This window comes from Idiotropiscis lumnitzeri, chromosome 4 (genome assembly GCF_059441095.1).
Source record: "Idiotropiscis lumnitzeri isolate Australia: NSW breed Sydney's pygmy pipehorse chromosome 4, RoL_Ilum_1.0, whole genome shotgun sequence".
Taxonomy (NCBI): Eukaryota; Metazoa; Chordata; class Actinopteri; order Syngnathiformes; family Syngnathidae; genus Idiotropiscis; species Idiotropiscis lumnitzeri.
In genome coordinates, this window is record NC_142394.1 from 25,001,889 (window position 1) to 25,026,376 (window position 24,488).

Genomic DNA, 24,488 nt, shown 5'->3' on the forward strand with positions numbered 1-24,488 from the left:
AATTATGCTTAAGTACAAAAAAAGAGGCCCAGTCAACACAATGTAGGTTAGCAAATATATTTAAATATAATATTTATCTTCATTTTAGCACAATGACAAAATGGCATTATTACATTTGACTTGAAGTCATGACAATAAGCAGCAATTTCACGCTCGGCGGAATAAAACACTTTGTTGGAAAAAACAATCCGGAAAGACTTCCCCAAACGGCTTGAATGGCATCATGCAAACTCCAGAAGCGCGGTCACTCCTTCAGCGCGACGCGCCACGACACACAAGTCACAAATCACCAGTCGAGTCCAAAGCGTGGACAAATTCTGTCACCATTCGGGAAATAAAAGGTCTCGTCACAGCACTGCCAGTTAGTCAAACATCAGGGCACGCACGTACAAACAACAACATATTGGCTTGAAATAAATTAATCATATCAAATTAACACAGTGGTTTATATTTAAAATACATATTTACATATTCAAGAAAATGAAAAACGAAACAGTCTTTAAGCACACATGACTTCACTAAAAATCGGCCTCTCTGTTTTGTTTCCTAACTTGATATGTACTTGCGATGGAAATCAATATCGGACATCATTTGTCGTTGATATGTTGTTCTGCTATGTGCCTCATCGACGTCTGGCTCACAGTTACCATGGCGACCGAGCGGGAAGTTGCGAGGGGCTGCGCCTCCGCCGCCGCCGCCGCCTCGAAAAGCAAACAGTTGGCGCACACTTGGACCGAGAGAGTGAACGAGTGTACAAATGACAAAAGAAGAAGTCGGCTGCTCACAAATGTCACGCACGGACGCGGGTCGCAATTTTCAAAAGGAAGGAACAAAAGACGTAAAGACAGCCTCGACATCATCGGCTCACATGTGCAAGCATGCTGGAACCCGAAACCGGAGGCTCAACGTCCACCGGAAAGGCAGGAAACGCCATCGTCCACTCGATGTGGACGTCCGGCTGGGAAAAGTGCAGTTTGAAGAGTTCCTTCTCACAACGGGGGCCGGCAAATAAGCCGCGGCAAAGCGGTGGCAGTACATGCGACTCGTGCAGTTGCAAGTGTGAGTGCTCGCTCCAAAGTCTCTTTACAATTGAATACGTTTATTATTACAAAAGCAAACACTGAAAAATCCGCGGAAATGATGACAAAACGACAACGTACAATTGACGCACAAATTGCGCTTTGAATGCTGAGGAGTTGTTGCTCGACTTCAAAAGGTGAAATGCGGAAGTACATTTGGAATATGTGTCAGTCCGTGAATTTGGGATTTTTGTCAAGAAAAATGTGGGAAGTGGGGGAATGTGATAAAATAAATCCCTTTCATATATATATATATATATATATATATATATATTTATTTATTTTAATTTATTTATTTATATATCCCATTAATAATGCCTTTTTCTGAGACCACTAATAATTATATTATATTTATATAATTTTCAAGTAGGATGGGAAAAACATGGATCAATAAGTAAAATATCACTCCATTTGAGAATTTCATTTTGAAAATGTGGACATTTTGAGGATGTCATCAAACGCTTCCAAGAAATCCTGAATGAGTGAAGTTGGAGCAAACGTGGAAGAAAGTGGTCAATTGGTCAAATATTTGGGAACGTTGTCATGGAAAAATGCGGACTCATAAAAAAATGTGGCAATTATGGAGGAATGTGATCAATTCCCAAAATGTTCCGAATGAGCAGAACATTTGGACACTTGTTTTATGTTGTGAATTTTTCGAATTGTAAAGAGACTTTGTGTACATTTTCCAGCTGTGATAAGCGCAAAAGACGGCCCAGATGACGGCGACAAGAAACGATGAGAGATAGGAGCAGCCAAGAGGAGGACATTCCACGACCAGAAGATGTTTTAAATGCTCGGGCTAAGGCGGGGAAGGAGGGGGCGGGCACAGTGTGAGTTCAGGCTTTCAATTCTCTCGACAAGACAGACATACAAACTTAGTGCACTAAAGTCAGCTTGCTCCTGATGGACACGAGCTAGCAGGGGGGAAAAAATATATATATATAAAAGAAAACATCCAAACGTGGGGCAGAACCGTCAAACATCAACAACAGAATCCATGACAGGAGAGTACAAATATGTTGTCAGTTTGGTTATGCGTGTGTGTGTGTGCGTGTGCGTGTGTGTGTGTGTGTAAGGGCCTCGTGTCAGCCGGCAAGTTGACTGGTCGCCGACTTCACGCCTTTTTGGGGGGCGGAGCCAACTTGATGATCTCGTCTTCGGATGGCTGGCGGATGATGTCTGTGGCGACAAAAACAAAAACATTCATTTTGTTATTATTATTATTATTTTTTATTTTTTTAAACTCTTCCCCCAATGAAATGAACAGGAATGGTAATAATCACTTCCAGCCCATGCATGCACCGCCTAAAAAAACAATCTGTCTATTTATTTTTTTTTTCATAAGGAAAAAATAGCACGTAGGAAAAGTACGAATATAGGAATGTGTGTGACCTTTGTACTTCTTGGCCGAGGGGATGCGCGTGAGCTTGGTGTCGATCTCATCGTCCTCATCGATTTTGAGCACGGTGGTGCGATACTCGATCACGCGGGTCAGGAGGTCGGGACGCCGCGAGATCTCAAAGATGTGCTCCATGTACGACAGGTTGTCTGAGAAGGGAGACGGTGACAAGAAATGAGCGCGTGCGTGCACGTGCGTGCGTGCGCGTGCGTGTTTGCGTCACCGTGGGCCAGCTTGTCGTTCTTCTCCAGGTAGCTGAACCACTCCTTGCAGGAGGTGATGGCGTTGCTGTGCTCCTCGGGGATGTCCTCCTTGCAAGCCGACTTGAGCTGCTCCAGGTCCTCGTTGGTGATGTTTTCCGACAGGTCGCCGAGCAGAGAGCTATACTCGGCCATCTTCCGAGCCGCACGACGCAACCAACCACAATCGGGATCTGCAGTGGGCGAGGTGATTACGGTTAACGAAAACTAACTAAATAACTCCAAATATTTTAATTAAAATAATTTTTTTTTTAAATTGTGAACAAAATAAATTAGATTTCACTTTTTTACGCAAGACTTTTTTTTCTACCTTTGCATTTGATAAACGCTTCAGATATTTAAAAAAAAAAAAAATCTAAAATTAATACAAAAACTAAAACTAATAAAACGCATTTAAAATGAAACATTTTATGAAGACCAAAAATTTTATGCAAACAACAAATGATCTCTAAAAATGAATCAAAACAAACTAAAAAAAACGATGGCGCGTTTAGCTGGGACAGTGACTTCATTCAAGGTTTATCTGATCTTATCTTCATCTTATCACATTTGCATCCCCATTCGAATTGAAACCTTCTGACCCCACCTCGCTGTTGCGCACATTTCGACACGCTCACTCACAGACAGACAGAGCAGAGCGTGACCTACATTAGCACGGTTGCTGTTGCCTTGCTCCGTTGGAGGTCTGAGCTAAAGCCTCGGCGAGAGCGTCACTCCCCCTTCAATCCGAATTCAAGTCGATACGGTGGGACTAGCGGTTCGCAATTCTGCCTCACACTTTGAAGTTCAAGAGTTCAAATCTGGTTTCTGGCCTCCTTCCCACACGGCGGAAACGTGCACTTTAGCTTCGGGTCAAGACTTTTTTGAAGTGAATGGGAGAGCTTGTTTGTCAGGCGTATTTGGAAAACTTTGACGACCTGTCGGTTCTAATAAAGTTCAGCTGTTCTAGGAGGCTTTTTTTAACAGGTTTTGTGCTAACGCTGGCTCCAATGTTGCTTTTGTGCAATTTGGAGACAACAAGACAACAATGGACAGAGGAGCTTTATTGAGCGAATCACCCCCCCCGCCCCCCCAACACACACACACACACACACACACACACTCACTAACATGACTTGACAATATGATCAATACTCCCGTTATGATGAAGTAGAAAAGGTAGTGGAAGAAGCAATAAAATGTATCGCCTAACCCCGTCCCCCAGAGCCCCGAACCCCCCCCCCCCTCTCGGAGATGAGCGTGACACGACGTCCACACAGAAGAAGAAGCAGCAGTGTGCGCCTCACATTCCCGTGCGCACAAACACGCCTTTGTCTACTCGGTGTGTGCGAGAGCTTGCGCAACCACATGCACTGGCAGTTAATGAAGCGAGTTTAAGCACAACATAAAGACTTTATGATGTATTTATTTATTTTTTTACATTTTCAGTCAGTTGACTGAACTACTTTACTGTTCACGACACACAGCTTGTCATGACTGACAAGAGATAGACGATCATCACATCATACGAACGTCGAATCAAAGTTCATGCAATGTGATTGCTGGAGTTTACAGTATCGCGTTACAATGGTGACGGTTACCTAGCAACAGCCGGGGCAGAGGTCTCCCCACCATCCCCCCTTACGAAATAAAATTCTTGGCTTCGGTTGTCGCCACGGCAACTGAATTAGAGGTTAAAACATTCTTCTGATGGCGAAAACGGTGGCTGCGGTCGGAATCATTTACTCCCTTATCACAAAGAAATTCAACCGTACTCGATACTGTATGGTGGACCGAGATGGTTCCGAAACAGAAAATGGCGTTGTAGTGATTACCGGGTAGGGAATGAGAGAAGGATTCCAAATGCAGCACAATTCGACTAGCTGTGCAATAAGCAGCAGTCTGTCAAACTAAACACCAAACTAAGAGAATTACATGTTTATTTGAAACGACTTCTGTACGTAAGTCTGCCTAGGGCAAGTTTGTTTCGCGTAATGACGTAAAATGGTATGAACATGCTAACAGTTAGCATCAACAGTTGAAAAACCTTCAAGCAATGGATATTTGAACCTAAATGACAAAGCAACACCTTTTCGACAAATCTAACAATAAGCACAGGCATATATTCTTTATCCTCGGGGAAAAATGACACATAAAAGTACAGCAATTTTCTGAGTAGTAGCGGGCAAACATGAAGGAGCAGCGCATTGAACTGGACTGCAGCATTAAATCAACAGCTTTATATTCTATTTACATTTTATGATTTATTTATTTTTATTGGGAGTGATGACGTTCCGGAACAGATTAATAGCATTTCCATTCATTTTAATGGGCAAAGATGATTTGAGACGAAACAAATTGAACTGTTATTTCAAGTCACCACTTTAAATCATTTTGAACGCTTCGCAAACGCCGGCCATCATTTTGTCCCGATCCCTCTCAGTGTCAGTAGTGGCCGCCATGTCGCCGGGCGCGTGCGTGAAGCGCTCGCTAATCCGCGTGGAAGAATGTAGGCCAGCGGCCCGCTTGCCATTGAGCAGAAAAGAAGATTTGCAACACATCTGTGCATCCGTGTGCAACGGCGCTCCGCTTGGCCTTCTCATCGGTGCGAGAGAAACGCTCCATTTCGTGACTATGTTCAAACATCATCCGCCGTCGCCATGGCAACAACACCCAAGCATGTGCCGTAATGGCCTCTTCTTGACTTTCTTCACGCTTGCCAAGCTGCCATGGCTTACGACACATTATTATTATTATTGTTTTCCAGAAAATTATGTAATGCAACATTTCACGCTTTTGGTACCTTGAATAGTGAATGGCACAATTTTTTTGAATTAGAAGACGCAAGAAAGAAACTCCAGTCTGTCTGCTTAAGAACAACCGCAAAAGGTTTAGGTGTGAAGTCGTTAGCTTCACATTTGTTCGTATACGACAAGAACATTTTTCCAAGAGGAAGCATTTGTACGTGGCATTTTTATGATCTCCGTTTACTGGCGAAAACATGGCTGAAAATCGATCAAATCTTCAAATAAAGCAAGTACCAGAAGGAAGAAAACAAAACTTGTTTTGATGGTCGTTTGCTTCGTCTAAAAAAAAAAAAAATTTTTTTTTTTAAATTAAAAAAAAAGCGTCTCAATGTATTGCTTTGGATGAATATTTCCCAACCCCAAAGCGTTTTTTTTTTGTTTTGTTTGACCGCATATGTTTCTCACATTTCAGTCTGAGCTCCAGCACACAGTGTCAGCAGGGAGCATGTGTGTGTGTGTGCGCGCGTGGGTTGCTACACACACACAGATTGTGGGCGCACACGGATGTGTCCGGCATGCAGATAGCAAAACCATTTGTTCGTGGAAACGTGTTTGCTGCCAGAGGCAAAGAAAGATGGAAAGAAAAGAGCACAAGGGCTGAATGGCCGACTTCCTGTCGGCACGATGTACTTCCTGGCGTTGCGTCTGGGAAGAGGAAGACAACAGCATGAAAAAAGTACACCTAATCCACTCTTCCTCCGAGTCCTTCCGCCCGCCCTTGGGCACAAAGAGTTTGTTTTCATAAACAAGCGCACATCAGAAAGCTTGTGATGGAGGACTTTTCCAGACTCCCCAAAAATTTACTTTTGATCTCATGCGCTTGATTTGGCATTTTTGTCCTGCTCAAAACTAACATTTTGAGGAGTCAATTTTGCACAAATTTTGGCTTTCAGGGCTGACTGAAGCGCGATGAGAGGCTAGCGCGTCGACAGCAGAGCAAAGGTGCATTTATTTCCGGGCGGGTGAACCCTCGGTGAGAGGGGGGGGAGGAGCCAAAAAGGCAGCGCGCCAAGCCAAACAAAGACGACGCGCGGTCACGCAAGCGCCGTCACACCTAATTGACTAATCCGTTGAAATTCCGCCTCCCTGCCGCTAATACGGGCAGCAAGCTCGCGGCGGTCAGCACCTGACGAGACACAACATGACATCAAAATGGTCGTCTGCTAACGTTCACGTTCTTGAAAGACACACAAACATGGCACAGCGACACTTTAAACCAAATGAAATACCGCCGGTCACTTAGTTGTAGCTCCTTGACACCAAAATGTCAAAAGATGGTCATGAAAGCACTACTTTTATCCAAATGAAACTCCTCAACTCATTTCAGCCTATTTTTGTCTAAATAAAACTCCGCTCACTTAAACATACTCGCTTGATGCACAAAGATACCACAAGACGGCTAAAACGGGAAGTCAAGAAAAAGAGGAGTCATGTGACCCGTTGAGCATCGGAGGCTGATGACATCACACACGTGCGACGACAGCAGAGGCACGTCGATGTTTGTTAGGTGGCTGCTTCATTATCTTGGAAGCTTTGCAGTGGATAAAAATATCCCAGTGCCTCTGGGATGAGGAGGAGGAGGAGGCGGCGAGTGCTGATTAAACCAGGGTGGAAGAGTCCATCACATCCCCCCCGACTCCGGCGAGAGAGCACGCATTAGTGGCTTTTTTTTTTTTTTTTTTTTTAAATACACGGTGAGAAACACGTCAGGAGTCGACGTCAGAGTAAAAAATAGCTCTCATTTCCTGCTCCATTATCATCATCCTCATTATCCTATATGATGAATGGGCAAACTTTTGTGCTCAATGGCTTCATTTGCAGCATGGCAGGAAAAGCCACAGGAGGAAGCGCGTGTGTGTGTGTGCGTGTATGAAATTGTGGCACACACGGGACAATGTGAGGATGTTTCTGTATAGGCAATCAAACTCTGGATGACATCCAACAGGAAGATGGTCTCTAAAAGGGCCGAACACACAAGCCAAGCATGTCTTCGCACCTGCGTGGTGCATTCAAGTGTCTTGGACAATGTGGTAAATCCGGCTGCGAGAGGCACGCAATGGTCAACAGACACTTGGCAGGTTCCTGAAGGCATGCCCAGCAAACAGGAAGTCAAAACTGGCGCCCAGATGCTTTCATCCGGTACTTGAATGCACCACGGAGGGCTCCGGGGCTGCTTCCACATGATCAACAAGTTTCACACATTTGAAGGCCTTCTTTCCTTTGTTTGGATTGGGTTGCACTCGTCTCCGCCGCAAACATCACAACAACACACCCCCCACGCCAGAAAACAGGAGGTGGACAACAAAAGCCAAGCAAAGAAAGGCTGACTTGTTTTGCCCCAGAGGACGGATCGATCCCTGAAAAGCTGACTCACAAACACACGCACACACGCACGCACGCACACGCACACTCGCGCACACACACAATGTGATTTGGACCTATGGGACACTGGGGACAGGAAACCCACAAATGGGAAGCAGTTCCAAACGATGCGTTTAATGACTTTCCGTGTTTGGATTTGCTGACTCATTCCCTGTGCTCACATTCAGGCGCGTCTACATCCCCGAAACGCATCAGCTGACCTTTCTGATTGACACAAACACACACCGGAAAGCTGTGACAGTAATTATGTGAAGGCGGTCAAACGCAGCACTGATGCTTAGCTAGAATGCAACTGCGGGGGGTTCGAGCCCTGCCGAGAATAGTGAAAATGCGTGAGTAACTGACAACCCTAAAATGGTATGCAATTGCCTATAGATGTCACAAGATGAGGCAAAACACTACTTTTGTCTAAATGACACTCCTCAACTCACTTCAACATCGCTCCATAACACCAACATGTCACAAGACGGAGGCAAAGCACTATTTTTGCCAAAAAATGAAACACCTGAAACACCACTAAACATAGTTCCTTGGCAAATAAAGATGCCACAAATTCAATTCACTATTCATATTCAAAATTCCCCTTTTGTCAAAATAAAAAACAAAAATCCTCAGTTCGCTTTAGTATAGTTCCTGGGTGGTATTTTTTTTTTTATACAAATGAAACTCAACTCGCTTCACCCTATTGATAGACAACAAGGCCACAGCAGGTGGCAAAGCACTATTTGTATCCAAATGAAACTCCTCAACTTACTTCAACATAGATGCATGGAGATGCCACAGGATGGCGCCAAACTAACACTGTCATTTTGGCATGAGCAAAAAAAAAAGCAGCGAGTAGTTGAAACCGCAAATGTGCCATTTGTTGTGGTTTTATGTTTTTATGTTTTATTTATGTTGAATGCCCTCTTGGGCAAGGGAGAATTGGACCTTTGTGAGAAACAAGAAGAAAAAGAAAAAGAGGAAGGGGGAGGAGGATGGGTAGTCACGGAGACGTACAGGCATGCCAACTGCCTCCTGCTTTATATTTTGGAGTAAAAACACACACACGCACACAATCACTTACCTCGCGCGCGGCCAAGCGTCACAGCGAGGAAGCTTGGACGTCGGGGGGAGGGGGGGGGGATTTGATGGCGGAGTGCAGCTTGAATCGGAGCCGGAAACGGGTCAGACGTTGGACAGAGAGAGAAAAAAGGCAAAAGTCCAGTGGCTCGATGTCGCGGTGATGCGATGAGGAGCGAAATGGGGAGGACAGGAGGCAGGGGAGGGGGTCCTCGGCGTGGGAACCAAGGCCGTGACGTGGACGCGCACGCACCAAGCGAGCCGAGGATGGTCGTGACTGCTCTCCGCGAACAGGAGCGCAAAACCGGCGAGCAAGCGTGGAAACGCCTTTCTCCCTCTACTCCCCCCCTTTCTCTCTCTTTCTCTCTCTCTCTCTCTCTCTCCCGCTCTCTCTCTCGCTCTCTCTCTCGCTCTCGCGCGCTCTTTCTCTCAATCAGAGATCGTCTCCGAGCGACAGTGGCTCACTAGCATGAATCAAGTGTTTCATTCGTCTCTCACAACAGGCTCGCAAAACTAAGGTGAGACACCTCGAACCTAAAACATGATAGCTGGCCGACGACAAGGCAAACCACTCTAACATTTTTCCAATACTTTTTTTTTTAACTTGGAAAAAAAAAACGACAAAAAGCGAGTGAGAGATCTTTCGGTCTTCTTTTACTCTGACTCCAAGGTTTGTAGTCACACACGGACACACACGCACACGGACACACATCCACAAATTTTTCAAAGCTGATGTCACCAGAGCCTTCCGGCCTCCAAATCTCTTCTGCTGCTCTGTTTTCCCTCCATCACAAGGCCATCCAAATCCAAAAACGTGTAACCGGAGCCGCTTGTGTAATTGACTGTGATACGCCAGGACTTTCATTCAAGATCCTAATGTGCAATAGCAGCTTATTTCGTCAAAATCACACTTCCAGAATCTTTTTTTTGACTCAAGTACTGCTCTGTGCTGCTGAAGTGTCGATTGTGAGAACGCTCGTCATCTGCGGAATGTGTGAAATCAAAGCTATTTGTGTGTTTGTTTCCCAAGGCACCACGTGACCTTCAAAAACTTCTTCAAAGCGTTCAACGTGAAGATGGTGAATTAGTCTTTTGTTACCGAGCCCGCCAGCCGAGGCAAGCGACATGAGCAGAGGCCAAATCTTCCAAAATCTGCCCCGATTAGAGTCACAAGTTCCTTTTGGTCCTCAGACGAGCGAAGAGGAAGCAACCGCATCCGACGAGCAAAAGGGAAAAGGAAGTGAGGAGGAGAAGCAGAAAGTGAGACACAACTGGAAGAAAAGGTGGAAATGAAGTCAACAAAATGCGCTGAGTCATGACAGGTGGACGGACTCGTGACTTCTTGTGACTTCAGAACTCAAATTGATAGACAAGTGCAGCTCGAACCCCTCAATTTCTTATCTGAGGATTTTTCAAAGATTACACTGCTCAACACATTTTACTACATTTTTTTTATAATCAGTGACGCAAGTAGGCAATTCAAGATAAATTATTTTGCATTGATTTTGCTCACGTTTTTTCTCGAGCACATCAGGTTTTCAAAAAACTAGTAGAATTACAATAACATAATATGTAAAATATTTTGACATGATTTAAAAGGATAAGATCAGCAACAAGTGGAATTTATTTCTGAAACACATGATAAAGAATCTATAGGTCAAACTTAAAAACGAAAATAATGAAAATATCTACATATAAAAAAAAACGTGCTAAATAAAAAGTAGAGATTTTTTTTCAATCTGCGTCAAAAATAACACATTAAGCTGTCTCTGATTAGCCTTGGTTGTTTGTATATGCGTCCCCTCTCGGGTTTAAAACCCATGACCTTGCACAGCTCTGCATATCTGTTGCACAGATTGAGACACACACACATGCACATACACCCCCCCCACACACACACAAATATTCAGCATCCTACATGCACCAACTGTTTGCAGGCTGAAGCTTGATGAGTGTGGTTTGTGGTTACTAGGCAACCTCTCATCCTCCACTCATCCTCCAGCTGTCATGTTGACACATTTTAAGACCAAAAAAGGTTGACGTTCACGCGCGCCTGACACACAAATTCAGTTCCAAATGTCGGAAAAGCGAATGAATGCATTTAACTTCATATAGCGAGATGGCGGGCAGGGGAAATGGGTGACAGGTGCGTGATGAGGGATTCGTAGGAGATTTTTTTTTTTTTTTACAGAAACTAAAGGTAAACAAAATATGACGTGTGGGCCTGTAGGAGGAGTAGGAGGTGTTTTGCAGCCTGCAAGATGGCACCCAAAAAAAAAAAAGTAAGCTTCACACTTGCTTCTGAACAACTTTTGATCAGATAACATCAACCCTTGGTTCAAATGTGGCTACTTATGTTTTGTTTTTTTTTGTTTTGTTTTTTTGAGGCACCAGAAGTCATCATTGGGATGATTTTGGTTGTTGACTTGCAAGTGCAAACTTGAGATATGAGTAGGATCTCAATGGGCAAATTGTCAATATTTCCTCTTGTTTCTATTTCAAGCTAGCATACTACGCCGCCTTACAAGGTTAATGCTAGCATATAATGGAAAATACCATTGGATTACACTGTGATATGTACTCAAATCGACCGTTCAGCTCGGTAAAAATGATTTGGATTTGTCATGTGAATTAGTTTTTTTTTTTAAATAAATAAATAAATAAATAAATATACATACATATACATAGGAACATTTTTATCATTATGTTATTCATCTTATATATAGTTGTACCCGTATTTGTTTAGTTGCGAACAATGAACAACTAAATCTGTGGTTAGGTGCTTTAAAAAGAAAAAGTCGGAAAAGTTGTTCAGTCTTGCGATACTAAGCTCAAATGGCAACTCTGCTTGGGGCTCATTAGCACCCTGACTTGGATGTGTCAGTGTGTTCTGAGGCGCCACGAGACTCCACCGTGTTCCGCCACGTCCCTCAACACGCTTCTCATCGGTATCAATGTGTTAAAATGTGCTTTGGAGCTCTGTCGCCGTGGCAACAGTTTCAGAGCCTCAACAGTGGAGCGCGTGTGTGCGTTCACCGTTAGAGGGCGCTGTTGACCTCAGTGGTGTAGCATATGAGTGGCTGGGGTTTCATAATGGGGACTGATTGAATCCTCTTCACCAGAGTGGACCGAATCCAACCTCTTAGGAGAACCACTAGCACTCCGACACAATTATAGAAACCAAAAATAATTTAGAAACCACACAACTGTGCCATGTGCTGTACATCACCTGGATATGGTTCATGGTCATTATTTATCCAATTACATGACAAAAACTAAACTTTTCAATAAAAAATCATACTCACCAGGGAATAGTGAAGATCGCAACAGCTTTGTCTTTCTTGTCAAACAATTTTGCTCTGACCAACCAATCAGAGTGCAACTGGCAAAGGTCAAGGGTCATCCTTCTGGTCCTGTAAAGGAGCAAATTGAAATTGGTGATTGGTTAAAGCAGACATGGGCACACTATGGCCCGGGGGCCACATGCGGCCCGTTAAACGTTTTAATCTGGCCCGCCAAACTTGAAAAAAAATTCAATTGTTTTATTTTCTAAATACCGTGGTTTTTCAAAGACATAATGTTGGAATTCTTTTGTTCACTTTCATTTAAAATTAAATGTATTTTCCCAATTGGCGCTTCTCAATTAAGTGGAAAGAATTGATCTTGAAAATCAAGGTAGGCACCGACTTTATTCGCGGCCCTGATCATTTTTTGGAGGGTCGTGAATTACTGGCAGTTTTTGGCTAGACCCGAGGGATTTTCTCTAAGTTGACTCGCAGGCCTTCGGTCCATGGACGACGTCTTGTCCACAACGTTGTCCCGCAGCGGTTTTATTTTTAGGGGAACTCTGGCAGCTCGGCCAAACTTAATAAGGGAATGGCACGTCGGGTATCGGGGTCTTCTTTCGTTGGCCGAGACAGTACGCTTCCCCCGACAAGAGACTTCCAACAGGTGGCCGTGCAACCTAAACTCGCCCCCGCCACCTCCCACACACCCTTCTAATTGTGACATTTTTGGCAGCCCTTCCAGTTTGTCTCTCGGAGGAGCGAAGCCCCCCGCCCCGTGTCGTCAGCAAATCCACGTGGACGCGCTTCTTAAAGGGAGCCGCTTGCGGACGGTCCAGCTCTTCTCTCGCCAGCAGGGACAGGAAGCAGACTTGGTTTTCGGGACCATTAAGTCAAGGTTCAGAGTGGGAGGAGAGGACAAAAGCCATGAAGTGGGGCTGGACGATATTGGGGGTCCTCCTCTCCTTGGGGGCCCTGGCGTCCTGCGAAAATGGCCTGAAAATCCCAGAGTATGACGGCAGAGACCGTGTTCACGACCTCAGCGCCAAGAACTACAAGTCCATCATGAAGCAGTACGACGTGATGGTCATTTACTACCACAGAAACGTCCACGGGGACCGCAACGCCATCAAGCAGTTCCAGATCGAGGAGCTGGCTCTGGAGGTGGGTCGGCGGGAGGAGGGAGTCAGGATTTGAGGATTGTTGAGTTGCCGTTGGAGTTTGATGGCCATTGATGGATCGCTGGCACGGTTACGATCGGGAGCCAGGCCTGAAGATCGGCCCAACTCTTGAGCCATAGCAAAATTGGAAAAAAATGTAACTATTGAGTAGTGTTTCTACGCGGAAGAAAAACAAACTCAGTGGTCTAAACAAAACTAGGACAGGAGACTCAGTACTGAATTGACAGTACTTGACTGAACAGGTCCCGCATGAGCATTTGTTTATAATTCAACAGCTTTGGACTCAATATCCTAAATTAGCTAACGATACCAATTGAAAAACCTTTCAGATTGGACGGAGAATTTTTGAGGGCCAGACTTGCAATTTTTAAGCAGACCACAAAACATACACACACAACAAGTCATTCTTGAAATATCAAAAAAAAAAAAACAACTAAATATTTAATTCAAGTACAGATTCCTGAAAAAGTACTTGTACTTTGTTACTTTCCGCTACGGCATACTGATTTAGTAAGCTGTTCGTATTTATTCGGCTACATGCTAATGCTAATCTAGTGTCTGCATTGAGTGAAATTTTTACTTTAGCTTCTTTTGTCTGCTGTTTGGCGCGCCGGGAGGAAAGTCAGACTGTTGCTATGGGAACCAAACCACATGCCGGATGACCAGCAGAACATTTCCTGCTGGCAAATGTCTTTCTTTTGTTGCAAAAATGGAGGTTGAAAATTAACAGCGCCTTTCAGTGACATTTTTCAAAGTTGTCAGTTGGCAACAGGGCTTCGGAAAAATGAAAAATGATTTGCAGTAAATGATTGTCAAATCATTTTTTAAAAAGTTCATATGTACCATTAGAAGAAATTTAATAAACTCCTCCCTAATTAAACAATTAAAAGCACTGATAATATTATTCCAGGAATAAATTCCTATTTTATGGAGAACAGGATATGTATTTTTTTCCAAGAATATAGTCCTATTTTATTGGAAAAGAAAGATATTTTTTACATAATAAACAAAATAATATTATGAGGATAAAGAATGAGTTTGATTGATTTTGAAAATGTCATTTTAGTGCCATCGGCATTTAGTGGACCACACTAGAGGGTCCTTGGACAAAATTCTCTTTCCCTGTACCCCAAAGATTTGTGAAGTCCCCGTTTCCAGGACGTGCACGTGGCTCAGCGATTCATCGTGTGTATCTCCGATGATGTAAGCGTCCCAAAGCTAAATTTAAGCTGCTGCTATGCAAACACAAGCTGCAAACATAACATCAGTTCAATCCCACCAGGGTCAAGCAGGTTCCGCCGAATAGATCAATGAACCTCAACAAAGTCATTGCGCGTAGGAAGAGAAAGCCGTTCGCACATCGGGGACGGCCGGAGTCACCTTGCGGTCGCTAAATTGGAGGTTGCGGGACAGCGTGGCAACCACCCGACTCAACCTGGCCAAAAGGCCGAGGTGACATCATCCCTTTGGCAGTGCGTTTGTGGAGCAGCTTGCGTTGCGTCATCTGACCCGTGTGACCTCGCCGTCAATTCCAATGAGGAGATTTAAGGCCTCTTTACCCTCCGGAGTAAACCTGGAGAGGGACGAGAAAACGTCAGCTGGTGGCCAGTCTCAGTCGGGCCAGCGTGTTTTATGCTCAGTTATGGATTTCCATGCATCTTTCATGATGTTGTGTAGCGGCCAGCCGCACGTGCGGCAGTGCGTGGGTGTGTGTGTTTGTCAGCAGCTAATATTGATTTACTGTGTGTGTAATACTATTTAACTAAGGTTCTAAGTGTATAGATATGTACAGTATATCCATCCACAAAGATATGTACAAAGGGCTACACACAGTAGATCCACAAATATATATATATATATATATATATATATATACAGATATTAAAAAAAAAAAAAAAAAGCAGATACCGGAGTCCTTGAAATATTTACATTGGGCTACAGATTTGTAGAGTGACAAAGGTATTCAAGTATGTCCCCTCAAAACAGTTCTATAAATAAATATATTTATATATGCACACAATGCGTATAATACAACTTTATCTATCGAGCGCATTTAGAGTAATAAAAGCTACTCCAGAGAGTTATATCTATCTGCATAAATATACAAAAACAGGAATGATTTGGCGTCAGCTTACGTGAAGAGCTTCCAATTTTATTTGCACTTCGGAAAGAAAAATCACGCAGGCAGAAGACAACTCAATGTGCTTCACACAAGCAAAGACGCAACACCGAAAAAGCATTTAGAAACACAACAGCGAATGACATTCAGTAGCAAAGTCGAGAAAACAAAAGATGGCCAAAATTACTAAACTAATTTACGTTGGCAAAATTTAAACACAGTAACAGAAGCAATTTAAAATAATTAAAAATAAAGTCAACAATTTGTTTTCTAAAATGACTAAAAAGGAAAGCGATGATTTAAAACCTTATCAAATCATTTAAAAGGCGACTTCGCTTCTGTTGGCAACTAATTCCATTTGCATGCAGCATAACAACTAAATGCTGCTTTACCGTGTTCACTTTGAACTCTGGCCTCCATGAATTGAACCAAGTTTTCTTACTAAATAGCATTTGATAATATCCTCATAATGAATGTTTATCTTTGAAGTGAAGACAGTGATTGTGTCAATGTTGGCAAATTAAAAAAAAAAAAAAAAGACAAATCAGAAAACACAGACGTGAGCGTGTCAGGTGCGTCTTGGCCCGGCCCACTTTTGTAAAGAATGCTTTTCTGCTCTCGATGTGCCTTCTTCAAGGCCTTAAATAGCGTCAGGGACGTACTCTCACCTCTCCTCTAAATACACTCGTTACAAATATGCTCCAGTTCCGGAGCGGGGGGGGGGGGGTTTGACACAAACATAAAGCCCGTTTAGTCAAAAGCGATTCATAGTGTAAATTAAGCATAGTCACGTAGCATCAGGTATGTCCAAACTTTTTCCACCGAGGGCCAAAAAACGATCGTGCGATCCTTCAACATTGCAACTTTCTTTCGTAAACTTTTCGATGTGTCCCGGGTTTTATTTCATGAGCAAAATATGTGACGGACCGATGAGAAAAAAAGTATCCGCAATCCAACCTGCAGGTAGTGAAGCACCTGTTGCAGCACCTCAAGTTGTGACCCTCGCCAAGACCTCCCTTTCTCTTGTGAGTGCTTTGGGGAGGGTTAAACTGGGGGGTGGGGGGGGGGGGTCGCACGACAGGGGGGGCTGTCAATTGTTGGCTCTGGTTTCGTTCCGATTTAGAAAGTGCAAGGCAGCAGGCCAACGCTTTTGCTTTTAAGGTCTTGAGGTGGATGAGAAGTGACGGCGACGTCACCCGGCAACTTATACACTAAGAACCAGAAAGTTAGCGGAGGTAGCTAAAGAAGCGGTATAAAAGTTTGAGGATAAAATTGGAATGGTGTGTACCAGGGCCCAATTTTATTTGGGCTTAATCAGAGACACTTTAAATAACGGCAGGTGTGTCCTGCTCATTGAACAGGAGTCAGAATGTGATTGGTTCATTCGAAACACAGCCGCATTTCCAGTTATCAGAGGGTGTGCACACTTATGCAACTGCATTACCACAGTTTATTTTACTTACCCGCTATTTTTTTTTTCAATTGAGTTGCTTAGGTTATGGGTCATTAATGGTGGAAAAAGTTTGAAAATGATTTATAGTAGTCTAATTGTTTGCATAGCAAAAAATGTGACATTTACACTTTTTTATATCCACTATATAATGTACGTTTTGAAATGTTAAGAGTCTAAATAATAAGTCAGCAGAAACTAAAACTCTAGTAAAGTCCAGACACCTGAAAAAAACAACATCAATCCAGTAACTAAGCAATTGAGCTTGATGACTTCCCACCATTGGAAGTTAGCATTGAAAGTGGGCCAGTTTTGGGTCCAACCAATCACGTCACACCTTCAAGCTCCCTTCTCCGTTTTTCTGTACAGCTAGCAGCTCAAGTTCTGGACGATCTTGAAGACGAAGACATTGGATTTGGCCTTGTGGATGAAAAGAAAGACAGCGCTGTGGCCAAAAAGCTCGGTAGGCTTCTCTCTCTAATTCCGGCCTTTCTTTTCCATGCCCGGTCCAATTGCTTGACCCACCTCATCTCATTCTCCCGCCAGGCCTGGATGAGGTGGAGAGCGTCTACATCTTCGCAAACAACGAGATCATCGAGTATGACGGCGAGTTGGCCGCTGACACCCTGGTGGAGTTCCTCTATGACGTAAGAATGAAACAGCCGACTTTGATTTTTCGAATGCTCTGAGCCACAATGTCAGAAGTGGCTCCGGCTCGGTCACATGACACGAAAGGGTTTGTAGTCGCACCCTTCATAGATGGCTGATGCGAAATGTCCTTTTGGACCGATACTTAACGGTTCTCCCATTGACGGACGTCTCAGGTGATGGAAGAGCCCGTGGAGATCATCGACAACGAGCGGGAGCTGAAGGGCTTCCACAACATGGACGAGGTCATCAAGCTGGTGGGCTACTTCAAGAGCGAGAAATCTGCTCGTAGGTGGACAACGCAGACACGCAAAGGAACGCTCGAGCCGCTGGCACCGTCCTTTCAGCCCTGACGTCTTTTGCAGATTTCATCGAGTACGACGACGCGGCTGAGGAGTTTCACCCTTTCATCAAATTCTTTGCCACCTTTGACCCCAAGGTTTGCAGTCCGAGGTCTTCTCGTTAGCACTCGAAGCCCAGAGTTCGTGAATCTGGGTATCATCTGGAAAGAACGAATGACACACGTTGTTTGCGTCTCTCAGAGGTTCCTCTCTGTCTCCCTTTAGATTGCCAAGAAACTGAAACTAAAGATGAACGAAGTGGATTTCTACGAGCCCTTCATGGAGGAATCCGTCACCATTCCCGGGAAGCCGTACACCGAGGCTGAGCTGGTCGAGTACATCGAGCAGCACGACAGGTCAAAGTTCAAAGCTTAAATCCAAGCACGGCTGATGGCCAAGCGTATCACTGTGCATCGTTTGCTTCATTTCAGACCCACTTTGAGGAAGCTTGAACCTCACAGCATGTACGAAATCTGGGTAAGAACGTCGCCAAACAAACATTTCATATCCTCCAAACAAAAAAACATATCGGCCCAAAAACTCTCTCACATCAGGAAGATGACATCGACGGCGAGCATATTGTGGCCTTCGCTGAGGAAGACGACCCAGGTAGGAGTCAGATGCGTCCGCTCCACCCACCGATCTGACGTGAATCCTAAGTTTGATGTTGGACTCCGCAGATGGTTTTGAGTTCCTGGAGATCCTGAAGGAGGTTGCCCGCGAGAACACAGACAATCCAAACCTGAGCATCATCTGGATCGACCCCGACAACTTCCCCCTGGTAGGCAGACTTTGCGCAAACAACGGACCCGTTGCTTTGAAATCTCTGGACCCAAAATATTCAAGAATCCCTCGTCTAACGTCTACGTTGCTGTGTTCACTTGTTCTCAGCTGGTCCCGTACTGGGAGAAGACCTTCCGCATCGACCTGTCCTCGCCCCAAATCGGCGTGGTTGACGTGGAGGACGTAAGCAGTCTTTGCTGTTGCTGTGAGTTTGATGGATGACGCTGACTTCTTAGCGCTGATCTTCTTGTTCTTCTTCCTCCTCCTCTCCTTCTTTCGGCAGGCTGACAGCGTGTGGATGGAAATGGACGATGACGAAGAAATGCCCACGGCGGACGAGCTCGAGCGTTGGATTGAAGACGTGCTCTCAGGAAAGATCGACCCGGATGATGACGACGAGGATGACGACGAGGATGACGATGATGATGATGATGATGATGACGATGATGACGAAGACGATGATGACGATGATGACGATGACGATGATGACGACGATGACGAATAGAAACATCAGAATCACATTTCAGTCCAGTTGCATTGAAAATTGTGTCTTGACGAAAATCACGATGACAACGACGATAATGATGGATAAAAACACCCATCTTTCAGTCCAGTTGTAACTGTGAGGGTTTCTCTTTTCACTTCCGGTGAGGGCCAGTAGGAGGCGCTCGCGCCCGTCGCTGAATGAAACCATGGGTTTGTTCTACAAGTTGACTTCGCTCACGTTTTGTACCTTGCATCACATGTTCAGAGCTCAGAAATAGTCACTTCATGTAAAGTATCTCAAAAATAATTTAGAATACTAAAAACAAATAATCACATAAAAACAAATCGCTGGAGAGTCTTAAAATGATGATGGAAAATCTGACATGAAATTCATTCATAAAGTAGCTGTCTGTTTCTGCTCTCTCATCCCAAATACAAAAAAAACTACAAAACAAAAACAGTCATGCTTGTATTTATTTCGACATATCTTGCACAGCACGCAATGGGGGAAATCATGATTTGATATTCTGTAAAGCTATGAATAATGAATTTTTAAGGTTATTTATTGACTATGGTAACACAGTGGCACACTCTGTGACCAAGCTCCTAACTCAGTCCACTGATATATTAAATTTAGCAGTTTTAGCAGTCTTTTCCTGACATTTTTCCATCACATCACATAGCACAAGCCAAGGTTTGCTGTAGAAAGCTTCCAAAGCAAGCAAAGAAATTTACCTTGCTCTCTGTTTTGCTAATCACAAAAATCGAGAATTTGAACAGGGGTGCGTAGATTTTTTTTTTATATCCACTGTGTCTCCCCATAAAGCACTATATGTGTGCGTGTTGACAATGATCTCTAATGCTACGCTCACACCAAATCCATTTGAGTGTTCCGCTTTGCTTAATTCGCCGGCGTTTCACTGCGGTGGTGTTCACAACGCAGCCGCAATTCGCGCTCACGGGGAAGGGGCTTCATTTTGTGAATGTTTCCGGTTGCAAATAAAGAAAAAATGTTTTGACATTGCATTCAAGTGGCTGACACTATGCTAAAGCTAATGTAAGAAATTTTTAAGAGGAAAGAAGTAAAACATACCGGTGTTCTGAAAATCCTTCTTACCCACCGAGACGTCCTACCAATGCCTACTACGCATGCGCGCGCATGCGCACATTCTTCTTCTCTTGTTTTTTTTTTGTGGGGGGGGGGGGGGGGGGTCCTGCGCTTTTATTTAGAAAAATATCGACTTGCTTTCTGATATACTGCTTCCGCGTTTACGTTCTTGCGTCACTTACTTCCTGTAGGTTTGCGCGCGATTTTGGTGGCGAGTTTTTTTTTTTAATCTTTATTCAACATTCGTTAATTACAATAATCAACAGAACACATTTCAACATTTAAGACAGACAGTTTAACGCTAAGGGGTGAAATAACACAAAAATAGAGAGCATATTCTTTCTTTTCAAACAAGGTATGAACGTAGCATAAGAGGAGAAATGCTACGGTGTAAAATAAACAAGACGATTGGAGCTTTTTCAAATCTTATATTGGATTCTTGTGTCCATCAGGAAAGGCGAAGCGGTAACAGAACTCAACGAACATAAAACTAATTTGCTGTTCTCACTACAAGTTTCTACCAAAGGGAAACTGTTTTTTTTTCTGTGGTGCCAAGTTACCAATGCATCGAATGTAAGTGACTCTTTCACCACAGTCTTTTCTTCGCCATGAACTTTCTCAGAACTTCTACTTAAGAACATAGTGCAAGTACGGTACTTTTTCTCACCAAATCTTAACTTTGCTGAATCAGTGCTTTTTCCACAACGGGACAAATGACGACAGTGTCAGAGGCTTTGTCACAGCAGTACAAGTAGAAAAATGGCAGAACTTTTTCAGTCACCCTGTCAGTGAACGTGTAAAGATGTGTGCGAGCCCTGACGTCGTAGAAGGATATTTGTCCCAACTCGTAGTCCACGTAGACTCCCACCCTCTTGGGTTTGGGGTTGAGCGCCAGCGAGAGCGGCGGAACGGTGGACACGCGGTACCCTTGGCCCTTCTTCATGGCGAGGGCCCAGTACCCGTGGGCGCTGCTCACAGAAATGCGGCCCTTCCGCTTGACGGACGACTTGGCCACACCCAGGTACCAGTCATCCTTCTCACCTACCTGGACCTCCCAGTAATGTCTGCCGGAGGTGAAGCCCTCTCGGCCCAGGACGATGACCACCGTGTCGAAGCGGTCGGGGTGGTCGGGTAGGTCCTGCCACGCCCCCAGGTGACGCACCTGCCGCCGGTCCTGGGAGAGCTGCAGCCACGGGTTGGCCGTGTCCGGGTCCAAAGTCACGTCCTCTACGGAGGGAAGGATGCTTAGTTAGTCAGGGAAGGCGGCGGTGGGGGAACGTGACATCCAGCATACCTGAATACTTTAGGACCTTCTGGATCTCTGTAGGAAAGAAAAGTGGGATAGGTTATGAGATCTAGGCTATGTTGGAAATCATTCCTCATAAGCTGTCGTCCCCTATACATTGTGTTTCATTTTAATACTAGACTCAAACCCCTCCTCATCAGAACGCAGAAAAGAATGTTGATCAAAAGTAGTCTAGACTTTGTGAACCAAGAGGGTCATAAAAGTGCTGGAACAAAGAGTGCAGGTTGTGGTATGCATGGTAAGCAGAGAGCAATGATAGGGTAAGCTCTTGTCAATGTGTGTTTTTTTTAGATAAACATGAACCATGGCTAATAGTTTTGCTTCTATTATTAGTGACTAGAGAGAATATAAAAAGAACTAAATAGTGATACGAGAAGATTCGATTAATCCTTTCAGCAGTCCAGTCGACTATGTAGTCCACTGTATACAGAATATATGCAGTGGCTGCATGTGGAATCATTCAATCATTCGCGACTTCCTAATCACTAAAAATGCATTTTTAGTGGAGGAACAATCTCGTTCCACGATATACGAATCCCGATCTCGTGACTAGCGATTCATGAATGAGTGAACAATTCCCAACACGGATATGCTACCTCCGTCTGCCAGCTTGTCCACCATTTGCTTGAGAGTCGTTTCCAGTTTGGACACAGCCGTTCTGATCAAGCCGATGCTAACATCAGTGGGGACGTTTGTGTCGGTCCAGTCATGGATGGACGGGGCAGTGCTCAGAGCTGGAAAGTTCTACAAAACCAAAGATGCGGAGAAAACAGTTGAGTGTGCAACAAATGATTGAATCATTGTAAACTCTGGCTCGCCACATCATCGCCCACCTTCAAGAAATGAATATGGTCGGTCTTGTCCATGTTCTCAAGGTCAACGCCGCGACTTCTCAGCTCCTCGATCTCCCGCTCCAGCTGGGCGACCAGATCCTGGGCTCGACTCTCCGTTCGCCTCCGTTCCTCTTCGATGGCTGCGACCACGTCGGCCTGAGTCCTCTGGATGGAGCGCACCAGCTCGGAGAAGACCCGCATGCTGTCCTCCGTCTCTGCCTTTGCGCTTGCCTGCCATCATGAGCCAAGAAACGCAAAGTTTGGGGCTCAAAGTCTTTTGAACATGTGCTCAAGATCTCACCTTGTTGAGCTCGACTGAGCGTTTTATCTCCTCCACCTTTCTTTCTCTGTCCTGGATCAACTGCTGCACGTCCACTTGGATCTTTTTCAGCTGTGCCTAGAACAACACAAGTACTCAATGGAAGTACTCCAGAAATGAGGCTAAACACAATAGGGGGCGAGGGCAATCTTACTATTTGGGATCTTTGCCCGCTGAGTCTAAACCTGAATTCGGAGTCTAGTTGCGAGTTCCAGACTAGCTGATCGGAATCAGTTTGATCAACCGCAGATAACTTCACTCACCCTTTTCTCGGTCCATTCCCGCTCCACAGGGACGGTGTAATGCGCCCGGTGGTCCGTCTCCGTGCAGAGGACACACACGCACATCTGATCCTTCTTGCAGAAAAGCTCCAGGAGGCGCTGGTGCTTGGGGCACATGCGGTCCTCCATGTTGGCCACCGGCTCCATCAGCTTGTGTTTGGTGAACCTGCTGGCGTGCGACTTCAGGTGCTCCTCGCAGTAGGAGGTCAGACACACCAGGCAGGACTTCACGGCTTTGGGACGACCTCCGCCGAGGCAAACGTCACAGAGGACCTCCTGCCAGGAGGGAGAAGCTGCAGGTTTAGATGCCGGAGGCGGAGATGCAGACGGCTCCTGTGGAGGTTTATTTGATGCAGGCGTTTTGCCAGCCTCGCATCTGCTGACATCCTTTTCGTTGGGCTTCAGCTCGTCTTCACGGTCATCCTCCAAAAGCCTTTCCTCGTCCTCTTCCCTCCACCGATCCACGCTCCACCTATTCCCTTTCACGCCCTTCGCTGCCATACTCTTCAACCGCATCTCCTTGAACTGCTCGGCAATTTCCCTCAGGACAGTGTTGACGCTTATATCCGGCCTCTTGTAGAAGGACTTCTTGCACATGGGACACTGGTAGAGCGGGCTGCTCTTCCAGTATCCGAGGATGCAAGCCTGGCAGAAGTTGTGTCCGCACGGGATGGACACCGGATTGGTGAAGACATCTAGGCAGATGGAGCAGTGGACCTGCTCTTCTGAGAGATTCCCGGCGGACGACATCCCTGCACGGCGAAGAGGCAGCGTCATTTTAACCGAGCAGCCTTTTTTTCCACCTGCTGTGACAACGACGTTGTGAGGGTTAGATGCGGAAGTGGCAGTTAAGTCAGACGAGTGCGAGGCAGAAGTCTCAAGGCTTGACCTTGTGAAAGTCCCAAATTAGTTGGTCCAAATGAGTCCCCAATTATTTATGAAGATTTTGTGATTTCTTGATATAATTTATTTTAGGTCATTCAGTTCAAATTTAGTTGAATTACAAAGATGCAGTCCAGTATGATCATTTTTGTGTTGTGCTTTTAGTACTCTAACCTTAATCCCGGGTAAGAAGGATCCGAGTACCCCAAAAACTAAATCCAGGATGCTCGATAAGCAAAAATACCTTTCATAAAATAAGTCCCAAGTCCTAAAATTGACGACTTATAGTCTGGCCCCCACCTTGCCATAGACACTCCTTCACCCCCCTCCTTGTGGAAAGGGCTAACAACGACTCGTTGATTACAGGCTTGTGTAATAAGCGGTCGTAATCCACAGAGAGCTTTTGACTGGCAAGATAAAATTCCAAATACGAAACCAAACGGAAGAAGAAGAAACAGAACACACACTTGTCATAAAGTCATGAAGACTCACCAGT

At 44.8% G+C, this 24,488-nt stretch overlaps 3 protein-coding genes across 4 annotated transcripts; 1 reads left to right on the forward strand and 2 right to left on the reverse strand.

The window, feature by feature from the left end:
• Positions 1-1,455: 1,455 nt before the first annotated feature.
• Positions 1,456-20,423, reverse strand: pea15 (proliferation and apoptosis adaptor protein 15). Of its 2 annotated transcripts, XM_088292980.1 has the most exons (6): positions 20,357-20,423; positions 14,817-15,009; positions 12,277-12,384; positions 2,705-2,914; positions 2,475-2,630; positions 1,456-2,261 (listed from the first exon to the last, which is right to left on the reverse strand). In XM_088292980.1, the coding sequence occupies exons 4-6, from the start codon at positions 2,874-2,876 to the stop codon at positions 2,197-2,199; spliced, it is 393 nt and encodes a 130-aa protein (XP_088149106.1). In that variant the 5' UTR covers positions 2,877-2,914; positions 12,277-12,384; positions 14,817-15,009; positions 20,357-20,423; the 3' UTR covers positions 1,456-2,196. The 2 variants fall into 2 exon arrangements, with proteins under 2 accessions (XP_088149106.1, XP_088149107.1); XM_088292981.1 differs by lacking the exons at positions 12,277-12,384; positions 14,817-15,009; positions 20,357-20,423 and adding an exon at positions 8,976-9,333.
• Positions 12,684-19,700, forward strand: casq1b (calsequestrin 1b). The gene is made up of 11 exons (XM_088292979.1): positions 12,684-13,419; positions 17,375-17,468; positions 17,552-17,652; positions 17,830-17,941; positions 18,019-18,092; positions 18,220-18,350; positions 18,426-18,471; positions 18,549-18,603; positions 18,675-18,775; positions 18,886-18,960; positions 19,061-19,700. The coding sequence occupies exons 1-11, from the start codon at positions 13,183-13,185 to the stop codon at positions 19,280-19,282; spliced, it is 1,248 nt and encodes a 415-aa protein (XP_088149105.1). The 5' UTR covers positions 12,684-13,182; the 3' UTR covers positions 19,283-19,700.
• Positions 20,424-20,678: 255 nt separating the features above from the next.
• LOC148338738 (E3 ubiquitin-protein ligase TRIM39) lies at positions 20,679-23,887 on the reverse strand. The gene is made up of 6 exons (XM_088294129.1): positions 23,093-23,887; positions 22,812-22,907; positions 22,511-22,741; positions 22,274-22,421; positions 21,666-21,692; positions 20,679-21,598 (listed from the first exon to the last, which is right to left on the reverse strand). Exons 1-6 carry the CDS (start codon positions 23,885-23,887, stop codon positions 21,045-21,047), a joined length of 1,851 nt encoding a protein of 616 aa, XP_088150255.1. The 3' UTR covers positions 20,679-21,044.
• Positions 23,888-24,488: the final 601 nt, after the last annotated feature.

What these genes read in the sequence shown, in the direction of transcription:
- pea15 (XM_088292980.1), bottom strand. Translation starts at nt 2,876, where the DNA reads ATGGCCGAGTATAGCTCTCTGCTCGGCGACCTGTCGGAAAACATCACC. An exon ending in GAACGACAAGCTGGCCCACG is followed by an intron (nt 2,631 to 2,704) that starts GTGACGCAAACA and finishes CTCCCTTCTCAG; the next exon opens with ACAACCTGTCGTACATGGAG. An exon ending in CTCGGCCAAGAAGTACAAAG is followed by an intron (nt 2,262 to 2,474) that starts GTCACACACATT and finishes TTGTCGCCACAG; the next exon opens with ACATCATCCGCCAGCCATCC.
- casq1b (XM_088292979.1), top strand. Translation starts at nt 13,183, where the DNA reads ATGAAGTGGGGCTGGACGATATTGGGGGTCCTCCTCTCCTTGGGGGCC. An exon ending in TGGTGGAGTTCCTCTATGAC is followed by an intron (nt 17,653 to 17,829) that starts GTAAGAATGAAA and finishes CGGACGTCTCAG; the next exon opens with GTGATGGAAGAGCCCGTGGA. An exon ending in TACATCGAGCAGCACGACAG is followed by an intron (nt 18,351 to 18,425) that starts GTCAAAGTTCAA and finishes GCTTCATTTCAG; the next exon opens with ACCCACTTTGAGGAAGCTTG.
- LOC148338738 (XM_088294129.1), bottom strand. Translation starts at nt 23,887, where the DNA reads ATGACGCTGCCTCTTCGCCGTGCAGGGATGTCGTCCGCCGGGAATCTC. An exon ending in GCTCAGTCGAGCTCAACAAG is followed by an intron (nt 22,742 to 22,811) that starts GTGAGATCTTGA and finishes TCATGATGGCAG; the next exon opens with GCAAGCGCAAAGGCAGAGAC. An exon ending in GAAGGTCCTAAAGTATTCAG is followed by an intron (nt 21,599 to 21,665) that starts GTATGCTGGATG and finishes TTCCCTCCGTAG; the next exon opens with AGGACGTGACTTTGGACCCG.